The sequence below is a fragment of the Nicotiana sylvestris genome, chromosome 4, assembly GCF_000393655.2.
Source record: "Nicotiana sylvestris chromosome 4, ASM39365v2, whole genome shotgun sequence".
Classification (NCBI taxonomy): domain Eukaryota; kingdom Viridiplantae; phylum Streptophyta; class Magnoliopsida; order Solanales; family Solanaceae; genus Nicotiana; species Nicotiana sylvestris.
Window position 1 is genome coordinate 107,949,748 of NC_091060.1, and position 16,975 is coordinate 107,966,722.

The 16,975-nt window shown below is 34.5% G+C and overlaps 1 protein-coding gene across 1 annotated transcript; it reads left to right on the forward strand.

The window, feature by feature from the left end:
• Nucleotides 1-1,268: 1,268 nt before the first annotated feature.
• Nucleotides 1,269-4,847, forward strand: LOC104219057 (probable eukaryotic translation initiation factor 5-1). Its single transcript, XM_009769693.2, has 2 exons — nt 1,269-1,440; nt 2,814-4,847. Exon 2 carries the CDS (start codon nt 3,125-3,127, stop codon nt 4,520-4,522), a length of 1,398 nt encoding a protein of 465 aa, XP_009767995.1. The 5' UTR covers nt 1,269-1,440; nt 2,814-3,124; the 3' UTR covers nt 4,523-4,847.
• The last annotated feature ends 12,128 nt before the right edge of the window (nt 4,848-16,975 follow it).

Consider the following 16,975-nt stretch of genomic DNA (forward strand, 5'->3'; position numbering starts at 1 on the left):
CCAAATAGGCTATTAAGCTTATTACCGTGTTGTCTTTTAGATGATAAGATACAGTATCGAATATGTACAATAATTTTTTAAAACTATTTCACTACATTCTCGCAACGTCTGAGAAAGTATATTTAATAAGTTAGGCTTGGAGTAATTATTATGTTCTTAAATTTTCATGTTTAATAAATAATTTTAAAAAGTACAATATCAAATATGTAAAATAATTTTTAAAAAGTATTTCACTACATTCTCGCAACGTCTGAAAAAGTAAATTTAATGATTTAGACTTGGAGTAATATTTTTTTTTTAATTTTAAGGGTTAGTAAATAATTTTTAAAAAATGCCCAAAAACAGTTTGAATCCAACGTGGGAGTCCATGTTGTAGTTAAGTGGGAAGGTTCAAAAAATTCAAATTATTCTCTATTTTAAATTATTTTTGAATTTCCAAATGTATTGGAAGTTTGTCCCAAATTTAACACTTGTTGAATTGTGGTTGTGCCACTTGACATTCTAATATTGTTTTGCCTTTCCTATTAGATATAGATAGATTGTTTTGCCTTTCCTATTCTATATAGACAGATTTATATATAGTAGTAAAGTAATATCAAAATTATGAGATATAAAGAAGGAAGTCATGCAAAATAAATATAGAAAGAAAACAAAATCACTATAAGAAAAATTAAGTATCATAAAATACAAAAGAAACAAGAATAATAACAAAAGATAAAAATGAAATAGATAATCCCTAACGTCCATGAGCAGAGGTGGATTCAGCGTGAGAGTTACGGGTTCAATTGAACCCATAACTTTCGACGCGGAGTAAAAATTTATGAGTAAAAATTCATTAAAATTGCAAAAATAATAGATTTGAACCCATAACTTTAAATATATAACGAGTTCAATGCTAAAAATCTTAAAAATTGAACCCATAGAATTTAAATTCTAGATTCGTGTACAGAGCAAATAAGGGAGAAACTCTTGGCATGTTGAGTGACATCAACAAATGTTAGTAAAATTCGTAGATTGTATATAGAAAATTAACGTGCATCGTGAATCATGCACGTGCGAGAATGAGACTTTTATGATAAAACAAAGCATATTATTAAAAAAAAAAAATAGCCCAAAGATAAATTAGATATAATTCGTGAGGGTAACGAATAACTCCAATCATCTCACGAGCAAATTTGAAATTTTAAGAAATAAAACATTTAAATGTGGAAAAAGATAAAAAGCTGCAAAAAGAATAAATAAAAGGAGAGGAAAAATCAAAATTTGAAAGTTTTACCTTACCCTGATGACCTAATCCTTGAGGCGTAGGGTTTTCTTTCTCCCTATATATCTCCTCTTCTTTTATTTTCTCCATCTGTAGACACAACCTACAGCCACAGAATTGAGAATACCGAATCTCCATCGCCACTTCTCTTCCTTTCTCCCTCTTCTTCATTCAAGGTATATATCCACTTTATTCTGGAATCCCAGTTTTTTCTTTTTCTTTCATATTGATTGTTATTCTTTGTTTGTTTCTTTTTTTAATACTGATTTTGTGTTTAGATCTAATTTTCGTTATCTGAGTTTTCTTTGTTTTGACCATAGACCTCCTGTAAAGTTAGACTCAGTTTTGATTTTTTCTGTTTTTTCATAGATCGGTAGGAATGTTTTCTGTTTTTTATTTGTATATTAGGTTTTTTCTTACTACATATCTAATTGGTCAGATATTGAATATTGTGAATTCATATTTGGATTTAATTTAGTTTTTGTTTTGTTGAAATTTACCTACATAGCAACAATATGGTCAGATCTATATCCTTTTTTTCCTGAGTTCTCCAAAATGTGTTATTTTGTTTTGGTTAAAATTACCATAGTTGTTGTTGTTTAGATGTGCTTATTTGTCAATTGTGTTTTATTCTATTAATAATACCCATGAAATTGGAAGCAACTTGTTAGTTTTGTGTTGCATGATGTAAATTTTGTAAATTGCTCAAAATGTGTCATAACTTTACTGTTTTTGAGATTGTTTTTCCTAGTTCACATATCAAGGTCTTTTTGTTCTGAATTTGTAGTTTACTAATTAATTATACAGGCTATTCAATATCTAGTAAAGCTTAATTGAATGGAAGCCCATATATAAAGGATGCCCAACAATTAGTTTAATCAATACAACACCTTAGAGTAACTTCTTTAGTTTGTTGCCGATGATGGTTATTTATTTGTGACTTCCCTGATTTGTATATAGTTTTATTGCATAGACTTTGGTTAAAGAGAATTCAATGTTCTCTCCACCACAAGGGGTTTTAGCATCCTCCACCTCTAACTTTAATAGTTGGGGGTTAAGGTAACCAGGGCGTTGAAGTTAGAGAGGACCAATGTTAGCTGCTGGGCAGAGGTTTGGGCTTGGAGATTACCACATCAAAAAGATTTTTTTTTAATGCAATTTCTACTACTATAAAAGTTCTACACATTGATGGATGATATTTATTTTATAATTTCGGATATATCAAAGTTGAATGCAATTTGATTTTGATTGAAAGTCAATGAAAGTACGATTGGAGGTATTGCATTGCTATTTGTTCTTTGGCTTTGCCTCTCTAAGGAGATTGCATCATTAAAATAGCACCTGTCTGTTGGTGTTTTTCTGCTTCATTTATAGAAGTATTTTGTGCATATGTTCCGTATTCTGGACTAATTTGATACTTGATGTTGCAGTTTGAGCTGTGTATTGGTGTACAGTCTTTCTCCTAAATATACGATAATGTTGGTCCAAAAGATTAAGTTTTGTGCTTTAATTATCCAGAAATTCTTGACTATTGATTGTTTCATTTCAGAATTATTCAAGTATTAACTGCATTATCTGCAGTTAGCAAAAGTGGAGGGTGTTAAGTTTGAAACTTCTTTTATGTCTGAAAGAGCTTCTCTCTTTCTGTCATCAATCGGGCTGCTTGGAGAGTACTGTCCTCCGTCTAGACTCTCTCATAAAGTTGGCTGCATGCATCTTGAGTCATCACAAGCACACAAGCGCTATCTGAAGGATCATTTTATACAGCCTGCCCCATCCATAGATCAAGAAATCCTCATCGATTTAGGCTCCTTGTACCACTTCTGATAAAGCTTATCGAGCAAATATTGTGAAATTAAAATGGCTTTGCAAAACATTGGTGCCGGAAACAAGGATGATGCCTTTTACAGGTACAAGATGCCAAGAATGATTACAAAGATTGAAGGTCGTGGAAATGGCATCAAGACTAATGTGGTGAACATGGTTGACATAGCCAAGGCACTGGGCAGACCAGCATCATACACCACAAAGTATTTTGGCTGTGAACTCGGAGCTCAGTCTAAATTTGATGAGAAAACAGGTACCTCTCATGTTAATGGTGCCCATGACACTGCAAAGCTTGCTGGACTTCTTGAGAACTTCATCAAAAAATATGTTCAATGCTATGGCTGCGGGAATCCTGAAACTGAGATTTTGATCACAAAATCACAGATGTTAACCCTTAAGTGTGCTGCGTGTGGCTTTATCTCTGATGTTGACATGAGGGACAAGCTCACCACATTTATTCTCAAGAACCCTCCTGAGCAGAAGAAGGGATCTAAAGATAAAAAGGCAATGAGGAGGGCTGAAAAAGAACGCCTCAAAGAAGGGGAAGCAGCAGATGAAGAGGCAAAGAAACTCAAGAAAGAGGCTGCAAAGAAAAAAGGTTCCTCAAAGGAAGGTTTGCCAAAAATATCTAAGAAAAAGGCCAATATGTCAGATGAGGAGCACTCTCCCACTGGTAGCCAAGCTGATCAGACCGAAGCGCCACCTGCTGACAGTGATGATGATGTTGAATGGCAGACGGACACCTCCATGGCAGCAGCCCAGCAGCGCATTCAGGAGCAGCTGAATGCTGTTACTGCTAGCATGGTTATGCTTTCGGCAACTGAAGAGAAGTCTGGCAAAAGCTCACCAGCACGTGAGGAGAAGCCCAAGGCCGACGGGCAAGGCAGTGGTGTTAACTGTAATAATTCCAAAGAGTCGCTTGTTGCACAGACCAATGGTGTTAAGCATAGTAATTCCAAGGAGAAGCTTGTTGATGCTAAAGAGAGGCTTGCTGATGAAATCAAGGAACACCTGAATAAGGGTTCGTCTGTGGCTCAGCTGAAGTCCTTCTTGGGCTCTATTTCTGGAACTCATCAAGACATCGTTGATGCATTGTTTGAAGCTCTTTTTGGTGGAGTTGGAAAAGGTTTTTCCAAGGAGGTGACCAAGAAAAAAGTTTATCTTGCAGCTGTTTTACAGGAAGATGGTTCGCAGCTAGTTCTACTACATGCTATTGAGTCATTTTGTGGAAAATCAAGCTCAGAAGCTGTAAAGGAGGTTGCGTTGGTTTTGAAAGCACTTTATGACGTTGATATGCTGGAAGAGGAGTTTATTGTGGAGTGGTATGAGAAGGGATCGAAAGGTAGCAACAAACTCTCCCCAATCTGGAAGAATGTTAAGCCATTTGTGGAGTGGCTGCAGAGTGCTGAATCTGAAACTGAGGATGAGTAACTTAATGCACGAGTGGTTCTTTTTCCCTTTGATCTATTTATGATATGGTCTCTAGTGCAGTTGTGTCCGTTTACGTCAACCAATAATGTTGTTTTTGTTAGCCAAATTATATAGGTTTTTGAAACTAGATGTCCAATGCACCTTCGCTTTTGGTGCTGCAAAATAAAGCAGTAATTTGCTGGTGTCGTACTGTTCTGTTTAGAGACCTGGTCATTGCTGTGTGTGTTTGCTTATTTTATCAAAGCACTGTATTTGCTTTCTGTGTCCTATGTTTCTGTGTTGTCTCTCCAGCTGTGGCTCTTCAATGAATGTTTTGTTCAATTAATGGTTCGTTATGTCTTCTGGCTATCTCTTCGTGTTACTTTGTTTGAAACATTGTTCGATGAGTCTTTTGGCTATCTCTTCGTGTTACTTTGTTTGAAACATTGTTCGATGAGTCTTTTGGCTATCTCTTCATGCTTTGATCCGAGTCTAGCAATCCTGTTTCAAGTGATTTTTCAAGGCTTTAAATTGCAAAAGCATCCATCTCTGAAAAATCCATTAGGAGCTAAAGGAAAGCTGGAAAAAGAAGCAGGTTACAACCCAGCTTTTCCTTTTAATCAAGTGTATGAGCTAATGCATGCACTAATTATGTTTGTAGGCAGTATCCAAACTTTTTGAGAGAAGTGGTTGTGCAAGCAAAATAGTTGTTTTGCAATTGCAGTTTATTCTGAATAAACAACTATTTTGGTTGCACAACCACTTCTCTCAAAAGGTTTGCATACTCCATACAAAAATAATTAGTGCATGCATCAGCTCATACATTTGATTACTATAAAAGTTTTTTACATAACTTGATTTGCTTAGGATACATACATAGTATAGTAGTACCTAGATAATTGCTCCCTCCGGTTCACAATAAGTGATCAATTTGCTTTTTCATTTTGGTTCAAAATAAGTGTTCAGTTATGTAATCAAGAAAAAATTCAATTTGTTTTTACAAAATAACCCCTATGTACATATCCCTAAAAAGTTTTCTTACTCCTCACATTAAATATTTAATTAGGAGTAGTTTAGTCATAGTAGGTATTTTTGTATAGAATTTAGTATTTTCTTAATGGGCGTGCTAAAAGCAAATTGGTCACTTATTGTGAACCGGAGGGAGTACTTTCATGAGAAGGTAAAACATAAGAGTTACACCATATAACATTAAGCAGTTGTGCTACCAAACCTAGAAGTTTCTCGGACTCCACTTGTGAAAATTCACGGGATGGTTTGAAGTTGTGCTTTCTTTGTTTCTAAAACGATGTTAAAGATATAATTGAACCCAGTACTTAATTGTTTGAACTTTTCTTGTTTTTCCTAGTAATTATGTAACATTTTGTCTAATTTTTACGGACTACAAGTTGTGAGCACCTAATTTTTGCCCTACATAAAAATAACTCTTAAAAATATGCTAAAAATATTTTTTATTAATTTTTAGGAGTTTTTCTTTATTTAGTTGCATTTCATGCATTTTTAATATTTTAAAATCATTGAAAAATCATAAAGAATTGTCATGTTTTAATTTCATGGCATCTTAGGTTCAATTTGCATGTAAGGATAAATTTTATTAAGTAAAAATCACAAAATATGGTCATTTTTACATATTTAGATTTTAGTCTTTAAAATTAGTATTTTTCTTTAGTTTTAAGTTAATTAGTTGTTTTAATGTAAAAAATAAATAAAGAATTTTTATTTCTACAAAAATAGATAGATTTAGGATTTTAATTAATAAAAAGAAAAGAAAAGAGGATAAAAAAGTTAAATTGAAAGGAGTTGTTAATTTCGGAATTGGGCCAATTTAGCCAAAACCAGCCCAAAATTACCCAAATTTCACCCCAAAACCGCCAGCCCATGACCGGGATTGGCCCACCCCCTCTCTTTAAAACCCCACTTTCCTAAAAACTAGGGTAGGGCTTCCCTTCAGATTTAGACAAAAAAAAACGGCGCATTTCTTCGAGCAAAAAACAGAGAAATAACGAGGCTCACCCCTGCTCTTTCATAGAGAAAACCCACCGCAACTTTTCTTTCTTCTCCATTCTTTCTCCACTCTTCACCTCACTGTTACTCCCCAAATTTTCACTTATCTCTCACCTACTTCCTCCCCTCACTCATACAAAAAAATAAAAACAAAAATCTGAAAGCAAATTTCTAGATCCGAAATTGCATCTCAAATCTGGAAACCAAAGCTTCACGAGAAATTGAAAAAAAAGAAAGAAACAAAATAGAAAAATTTCTGGAAATTCAACTTCGATTTTCAGAAACAAAAAAAAAACTAAAAGAGTTTCATTGGCTGGTTTCACTCTCGGATATCTGGGTTTCAGTTTTTCTGAATGTGAAGTTTGAGTTTAACTTCAGTTTCTGTTGCTCGCTGCTGTGTTATCAAGCTATGACTGGGTCTCGATTCAGAGGCTTATTTTCTTCCTCTTTATTCTGCTGTTGCGCCACTATTTAGGTATGTACCTAATCGAAATTGTAACTCTGTGTTGTTGTTTTGTGAATGAAATATAAATCATCAGATTTTGTTTATTGAGTTCACAAGTTTAGTATGTTTCTTTTAGGCTATAAAGTTGTTGGAGTTCTTCTTTGTTAATTTCTGATGTTAGCATGCGTTGAAGCTGCAATTCAAATTACTAAATGTTCATCAATTAATATAGAATTTTGTATGGGTTAAAGCGAGTTTGCTTATATTGTTATAGATGATGCTATTGTGACTTACTTTTGTCCGTGTATCCATGAATCAGTGTATGTAAGGCATGGACATATAGGTTATATTTGTTTGAATATGTAGTTCTAGTGGATTTTTTTTTTTGTGCAGTACTCATTTAGTTTTCATATTTAGTGGTCAAATGTAAATATTATGTTTATTAGTTGGAAATCTATGAATTATTTAGAAAGTAGTCATGCCCAGCAATTATCGGGTCCTAATTGTATTTGGTTGCCATTCATGAGTGGGCAGTACATCCAAGGATGTGAGATTATACTACGTTGAGGTTTTTCCTTTATCCCAATTGCGCATTTTTAGTGAATTAATTGATTTCCCAATTTCCATGATTTAACTTTACACCGTGCTTGTATTACTCTATAACATTCGAACTCCTCCATGTGATTCCAAATTTAGGATAAATAATTAATGAACATTCATAGGTTGCTTTAATTGAGTACAAATTCTTTTAAAATAAATTGAGGTGTGCCGTACACAAACAAAATCCATAACTTATGGCCCTCGCATAAATAAAAATATTAGTATAGAAAATTCCTTGAACTTTCGTAGTTTGCTTTAGGCGCGTTTAAATAAATCATTGTGACTATGTGTACGATTTCCGTGACATAGTTATGATACCTAATCCCCAAAATCGGGTGTGCATTTCATGTAACCCGATCATAACAACTTTGAACAATAATAAAATAAATATGCTACATGAAATCGCGAGCGCATTTCATGTAGCGTGATTTGCGGTGTGTTCTAAAACGACAAGTGTTTGACAATCGTAACTTGTTCAAGAAATAATTTCATATCCTAAAAGTAGTTTGGATAAATAAAAGTGGTTATAAAGTTAAAAATGCACAATAGGTTTAAAACATGTAATTAATCAGATAATTAGTCCAATTTTAATAGTTTAAGAGACCGTGCTAGAACCACAAAACCCAGGAATGCCGAACACCTTCTCCCGGGTTAACAAAATTCCTTACTTAGAATTTTTGATTTGCAGACTTTTAAATAAAGCCGAAATTTCCTCGATTTGGGATTTTAAAATAAACCGATGACTTGGTACACCAAATAAACTATTCCAAGTGGCGATTCTGATAAAAAGAAATAAAATAATCCCATTTCGATTAATGTCACTTTAATTGAAAAAACTCCCTTATAATTCTCTTGGGTGGTAAAAAGGAGGTGTGACAGCTCTGGCGACTCTGCTAGGGAACATAACCCAGAACTTTTGGTTCAGAGTTCAAGAATTCGAGCTTAGAATAACTGTTACAGTTGGCTTGTTTTTATCTGATTTTTACATGTTGAGCCTAATGTGATAATTGCTGTTTTTTACCACTTTGATATTGTTTGACATGCATATAAATTGTTACGAAACCCTCCTCTTTCTGAGTCTTCTAAATCATCTGGGAAGTGTGCACTTCGTGTAACTTCTTTTCTATTAGAGTCATATCCCAATTTTAGAACGAGGTTCGGACAAGTTGCAAAGCCGGTGAAGCTTCTGTATTCCCGGTATGCTGCCCCCTCGGCTCGAGCTGTCCGCTCGGGTAAGCCAGGTTTAGAACAATACACCCAGGTTTTTAAACCTAATATAACATAGCCTCATGCCGGATCCCTAGTAGGAACGTTTGTTTGCATTACATGCATTTGACTTTGGGGACTCAACACAGGGGTTGAGTCCGTCTAGGACAAGTGTACCCAAATTAAAAAGACCATCCTGATGCATTTTACGTGCTACTTACACATCTGTTTGTTTCGGCTTGCATGTTGACCGACTCCTAGAATAGAGGAAGAAAATAAAAAATAAAAATAAAAAAAGTGAAGAGGTAGGTATTTAGAAAATTCTGAAACTCTGCCGGAATTCTGAAAAAAAAAAGTAAAGTCATTTCAAAATGAACCCAAAATATTCAAGTGACATGTTTCCCTGTTCTGTCAAAACTGACTGAACTACGCAGGTTTGATTCTCACCGGATGTGAGATACGTAGGCAAATCTCATCGGTTCCGACCCCAATTTTCAAAAATCCAAAAATATTTTCCTTTAAAAATATTTCCTTCGAAAATTAAAAAAAAGGGGAAGTTTCTAAAACTCAAAAAAAAAAGTAATTTCCTTCTTTCTGGAGTATTTTATACGGGTTTTCTTTGTTTTGAAATATTTTTCCAAAAAAATTAAAAAAAAAAATCAAGAAAAAAAGAAATTATTCTTTTCCTTCTTTAAAAGTATTTCTTTCGTAAATGTCAAAAAAAAATTGAAAATTGAAGTCCAAAAATATTTTGCTTTTCTTTAGAAGTACTTTTGTAAATAAATAAAAAATCTCAGAAATTCAAAACATTTTCTTAAAAGTCTCTCTTTCGAAAATTAAGAGGCAACTTTCAAAATCCAAAATATTTTCTTTCTTCTTTAGAAAAAGAGAAAACAAATGAAAATTCAAACAAAAATATTTTTATTTTACTTTTATAATTCCCAAAATTCAAATCAAAAGCAAATGAATTTTTAGAAGTCTTTCTTTTAAAAACAAAACAACAATTAAAATATAAAAATAAAAATAAAATTCCTTTCTTCTTTTAAAGCATTTCTTTCAAAAATACCAACAAAAAAAATTAGTTTATTTACTCCATTTTCAATCTGCCCGAACTACGCAAGATCTGATTCATGCGGCGTCATGATATGTAGGCAATCTCCATCGGATTCGATAACAACCATAAAATAAAATTGAGCGAAATATAATCTGAATAAAAAGAGAGAAAGAAAAATTGAGTGAAAAAAAAGAGTGACAAAAATAAAAGAGTGACAAAAATAATAAGAAAGAAAGAAAAAAGAGTGCCAAAAAATAAAAGAGCGACAGAAACGAAATGAAAAATCAAGAGTGATTAAGAGAGGCAGAAATAAAAGAAAAGGGGTACACACTGAAATGGTTAACTAAGGCCGGGATGAAACATGCAACCATTCAAACACATGGTAGAAACGTTTAACTGTTTAGGTGCATTGCATCCAAACGTGCGATTTCCTATCTGTTAAACATCTCAAAACTAACAAGGTTGTTCGAAGTGCAAACTAGCCAGGTTTTGGTGGTTGGTTTTGTTGGTTGGTTTTGTTGGTTGTCTAGCCTCCCCTCCTTCACAAGATCCAAAGGCACAAATGGCCTCCACAAGCAATCTACCAATCATCGGTCCTGAGGATAGCCCGACATCTGCTATTCTACAGCTAGAATCAACAGTTATTGAAGAGAATAAGATGTTGCGTCTCCGCATATTGGAAATGTGGGACGCCTGGTCTAATGGTAGGGAGCCGCCAAGTGCAATCCCTGGTTTCCCTGAGTTGATCCCCAGGTCAAGTGAGGTTACCAACGCCCCTGTGCCCAACCCGCTCATCCCATGCGAGCACCCTCCAATGTCGTTCAATGATCTTGGCATGCCTTCTGTGGTTCGCCCCCAAGTGCCAGTTTCTTGGGCACCTCCAATATTATTCTCTACAGCACCAGTCGGCACTATAACACAATCAACTTTACCACAGCTGTATGTTGAGCCTCCAATGTTCACCTTTCAGGGTCCACAACTTCAATCAGAAATAACGTATGTGATCCCGTACTCTTTCACTCAACCTTCGCAATATTATCTCTCGGGGGATCAAGAAAAGGTTGTTAAAAATCCTGAGCAAGAGTAAATGGCTCGGAAGATGAAGAGCCTAGAACAAAGCCTGAAAAACATGCAAGGTCTAAGTGGCCAAAAGAGTGTCTCATACTCTGATCTCTGTATGTTTCTCCATGTCCACTTGCCAGTTGGCTTCAAGATGCCAAAATTTGAAAAGTACAACGGGAACGGAGACCCAGTCGCTCATCTGAAACGATACTATAACCAGTTAAGGGGTGCTGGTGGAAAAAAGGAGCTACTAATGGTGTATTTTGGGGAAAGTCTCACCGGAATCGCTTCTGAGTGGTATACGGATCAAGAAATTACTTATTGACATGTGTGGGACGATATGGCTCAAGATTTTGTCCGCCAGTTCCAATATAATGTGGACATCGCTCCCGACAGAAACTCCTTGTCCAATTTGAAAAAGAAAACCGCGGAAAGCATATGCTGTCAAATAGCGTGAGCAAGCTGCTAGGGTAAAGCCTCCAATGGACGAAACTGAAATGGTCACGGTCTTTTTGCAGGCCCAACATGCTGACTACTTCCAGAACATGATGTCTACTATGGGTAAGCCGTTCGCTGAGGCTATCAAAATTGGGAAAATGATTGAAAACGGTCTAAAAACGGGCCGAATCTTGAGTCATGCTGCTTTTAAAGCAACATCACCAGATGTTTAAAATGGTTCGGAGGGTTTGATGAATAGAAATGAGAGTGAGGAGGGAGCCATGATGGTTTCAAGCTCGAGGGGGCCCGCAGGTCATTCAGCCAGTCATATGTGCCTCTTATGGTCCCACCACACTATTATCCCCTTCAAGATGATGCTTATGTCGTGGCACCGCCTCCTTATACGGTGATGAGCGCGCAATCTTACACGCAACTACAACATTATACACAAAACCGAGCTCCACCTCCCAGAAATGCCCATCCTTACCAAGCTCCATATAATCCTCAACCAAATGATCCCCAATACAATCCTCGCCCAAGAGAGCCTTTCAGAAAGAATCAGTTCACCTTAAGGGTGTTTAACGGGTGGGCCGGGCCAGGCTGGGTTGGGATTTTTTGGACCCGTACGGGTTATGGTCCTGGCCGATTACAAGTTGGGGCTTACCGGGTTTAACGAGTTCGGGTTCATCCGGGTAAAAATTGAACCGTAAGGGTTACGGGTTGAGGGGGCCGGGCCGAGCCGGGTTAGGAAATTGCTTTCCATTCTCATGCCACCATCCCAACGGTGAAAATTCCTTTGTGCGAGGCTCTTTTTGCTTCTGCAAGTAGAATTGAAGTTCATCAATGTTCCTGCTACTGGTTTGGGTGTTAGAAAATGTAGAAAAAATATTTAAACTATCAAGGCCTTCTTCATCATCCACAATAGCAGAAGTGGTACAGTGCATAGTGGGATTAACATTGCCTACATTAAGAGCATCATCATCAATTACATTTGCATAATAATTATATAATTGTTGTAAATATTCATTTAGTTTGTTCATACAAGTATATAAATCTGGGGTTTCAGTTGGTCCAATCTCCATATAAGTATATAAAACATTCATTAATTTGTGACAATCAGACATCTTAATAGAAGGATTTAAAACAACACCAATTAAGTAAATCGGAGGAATTGGAAAGAAATATTTTTTGAATTTTGCTTGCATTTTTTCAACAACATCCCTATATTTTTCTTTCTTCTTAAATTCAAGGAGTAGAAAAGAAATTTCAGCTATATGTACTAAAGCCATAATAACAGTAGGGTAATATGCTCCAGAAAACTCAACAGTAGCTGTATAAAATTTATGTAAAAATTTAACATCATTAATGACCTCCCAAGTAGTAGTTGTTAACATACGGTTTGGATCAGTACAATGCGCATTAGCAACTTTGGTTATTGGGAATCTATATTTGTAGCAACATTTTAAAAATATATATGTATAATTCCATCTAGTAACAATTTCGTCTGGCATGAATCTGAGTTTAAGGTTATAATGGACAAACTTATTCTTAAATTTCTTTATTCTAGATTGTCTATTATTTCCTTGAATAACACCAACTGCTCTTCTAACATAAGTAATCTCAGTTGAAAATAAATCAAGGCCACTTTTAACAATTAAATTATAAACATGACATGCACACCTAACATGAAATTTTTTATCAAGAGGTGGTTGTAAATGCAGTTTTAATATTGAAATTGCGGCATTATTGTTAGAAGCATTATCAAAAGACATACGCAATACTTTTTGCTTAAGATTATAAAATTCAACAACTTCGCAAATAGTAGTACTTATAAACACAACAATATAACTTTGATCTTCATCATATTTAAAAGCGATAATACGTTTTTGCATATAATAATTATCATCTATCCAATGAGATGTAATTGCCAAATAATCATTTCCATTAACAGCATGGCCAATATCAGTACCTACTATTTCGTCAAAAAAATTTCAAACATTACTTCTTTTTCTCCGATGAGTAGTCGGGGCCCCAGGTGGTATACTACTAGCACCACGACCACCAGCCCTGCTACCAACTCCAACACTACTAGGTGTAAGTGGTGTCTTATCTTCAATTTCTATTTCATTATCTTCTATACCGAAATCTTCCTGTAATTGTTCGTAATCTATATTATTATCAGGTAATGTTTCAGAAATATGTGTAGAGTCATTTAAATTACTACCAGAAGCTGAAGTAGTACATCTTTTTCTATTTTTTCGATTACCCCGATTAGTAACCTTATTACAAACTCTTTTTGCAGCATTAAACATAATGTAAAAATTTAACTACTAGCAAAAATTAAATATGCAAATAAAATAATAAATAAGGGAAAAGGTTTATAATAACACCAATTTCGTCATGTGGTGGTTGCAATTGTAGTTTTAATATTGAAATTACGGCATTATTGTTAGAAGCATTATCAAAAGACATACACAATACTTTTTTCTTAAGATTATGAAATTCAACAACTTCACAAATAGTACTACTTATAAACGCAGCAGTATGACTCTGATCTTCATCATATTTAAAAGCGATAATACGCTTTTTGCATACAAGTAGTATCATCTATCCAATGACATGTAATTGTCAAATAATCATTTCCATTAACAGCATGGCCAATATCAGAAGTTAGAGAAACTCTACAAGGAAGGTGGCTAAACAAATAACGTATGTATGTTTGATATTGTCCATTAAGTTTAAAGATATCAGATCTACAAGTACTTTTAGGGATATCTTTAAATAAAAGATTGTAAATTTTTTGAATATACATAATAAGATATGATGAAGAAGCAAAAGAAAAAGGTAGACAACCCAAAACAATCATTTTTGCTAACTCCTCACGATCCTTCATTTTATCATATTTCACAAGACCTCCAGTAGTAGGGTTTAGAGTTGATTGATTTCCATCTCCATCAGATCCCCATTCTATATGATGCTCAATTCTCATATGTCTACTAAGTGTCTCAGTCCCCCCTAATTGTCCCCCAGTCTTATGTTTAAAAGTATCATTACAAAGTTTGCATTTAACTCTATCAGTACCTTCTATTTCCTAAAAAAATTTCCAAACCTTACTTCTTTTTCTACGATTACTAGTCGGGGCCACAGGTGGTCTATTACTAGCACTACGACCACCACCCCTGCTAGCAGCTCCAACACTACTAGGTGTAAGTGGTATCTCATCTTCCATTTCTAATTCATTATCATCTATACCAAAATCTTCGTGCAATTGTTCATAATCTATATTATTATCAGGTAATGTTTCAGGAATATTTGGAGAGGCATTTAAATTACTACCAGATGCTGAAGTTGAAGTACTACCTCTTTTTTTATTTCCCCGATTAATAACCTTGTTACAAACTCTTTTTGTAGCATTAAACATATTGTAAAAATTTAACTACTAGCAACAAAATAAATAAATATGCAAATAAAATAGTAAATAAGAGAAAGAGTTGGAGGGAGTGCACCGAATTCTACAATAAATTGAGCACTTGATGATTTCTCAACTCCAATGTTACCACGAAGAAACGTCAATTGTTCCAATTTTGAAGTTCAATTGTTCAAACTTCAAAAAATAAATATTACGATAAATTAAATTCCAAAAAAAATAGCCAAATAGTTGATTGCACTTTAATAGGTGAAGAATGAAGATTGAAGATTGAAGATTGAAGATTGAAGATTGAAGATTGAAGATTGAAGATTGAAGATTGAAGATTGAAGATTGAAGATTGAAGATTGAAGATTGAAGATTGAAGATTGAAGATTGAAGATTGAAGATTGAAGAATGAGAGAATGAGAGAATGAGAGAATGAGAGAATGAGAGAATGAAGAATGAGAGAATGAGAGAATGAGAGAATGAGAGAATGAGAGAATATGAGAATTGAGATTGGGAATTGAGAGATAGAGTGAAAAATGAGAAAGAGGGGGGGGTATTTATAGTTTTTGAAAGGGGGGTTAATTTAAAAAAAAAAACCCAAAATTGGGCTAATCACAATTCAGCTGTTGGGCAACGACCATTTTCTGAAATTGACCGTTGCCAACGGTCAGATCTCGGCCCATGTCGCACCTCCTTTTTACCGCGCCCGAGGGGGCGCGTGGGGGAGTTTTCTCCAATTGAAGGACAGTCGAAACGAGATTTATTTAATTTCAGAGTCGCCACCTGGGAATTTTAGGGCGTCCCAAGTCGCCGATTTTAATCCCTGAATCGAGGAGAATATGACTCTGTTATTTATTCTGCAAACCAGAAATCCTGAGTAAGGAATTCTGTTAATCCGGAAGGTGTTAGGCATTTCCGAATTCCGTGGTTCTAGCACGGTCGCTTAACTGTTTTTATTATTGGCTTAATTATCTCGATTTTTATTAAATATATTTTTTATCACGTAATTTTACTACCGCTTATACTTATTGTGATTAAGGACCCTTCTTTGAATCGAATTACGCGTACGTATATTCGTGTTATAAACTTAAAATGCGGAATTGTGTCACGCGTACGTGTACACGATAACTTTTGATAATATATTTATTAAACAATCATTTTTTCGAAATTGTGTCGAATCAAGAAAATTTGTTTTTCTTAAATAGTGAACCGCACATCTCGGGTTTTTTATGAAATTGCTTTAACGCCTTTGGCAAAATCCTTTTCTTAAATATTCGTTTGAAATTGCGCGTACGCATAATCCGAATTTGCTTTTAAAAATATAATCAGGGTATGCGAACGCATCCCTAATTGCGCAAAATACTTGTAATGGTATTAGGGATTTTCCACAAATTGTTTATTATATTCATATATTTTTATGTGAAAATCATGAGAACTCCCATTTTAGAGGCCTATAAATTCTTTGAAAAAAGAATTCACAATCTATTAAAGGTTGCCCGTCGATTATAATTTTGCGAGTATAAATTATATTCATTCCAACTATTTAAATTCAGAGAACAGAATAAAAATATGATTAATACTATTTTTTTTTAAAACAAATATGACATATATATATATATACCAAAGAATAAATTGCATATGAAACTGAAAATGAATGATTCATAAGGGAAGGAAATATTTTCCAAGAATTTTCATTATTTACTTAGTGAAAATTCTATTTCTAATTACCATTGGCATAAATTGTTGCAATTTGTTCTTATACATATCATCTCATTCTCACATACTTGTTTTTAATCCAATAGGCCTAATTATTTATTTAAGATGGTAAATAGGCATCAAATTGATAAGAAAGGGAATTATAAATCAATTAATAATATTGCCTTACATGTAACATAGTTTGTATGTCTAAAACATTCATAGCACTTTAACATCATAATGAGCCATAACAACTCAACTTGCCATCCACTTAATGGTTCTATAGATACCTGTTATAATGCCACATAAGAACGTACAACTTATATCATTCCTTCCACAACTAAATCAGATTATCAGAATAAACTAGCAATATGGTTTTGACATTTTCACGCTATTCCTTATTCAACTAACAACGTCACAAGGCCTAGTTAATGGCCAATCTTTATGTCATGTTTCCTACCTTGACAGTTCAAACATGACTAAACTAATGAGATGAAGGGCTAACATTATTACAAAGCTTTATACGAATTTCAAAGT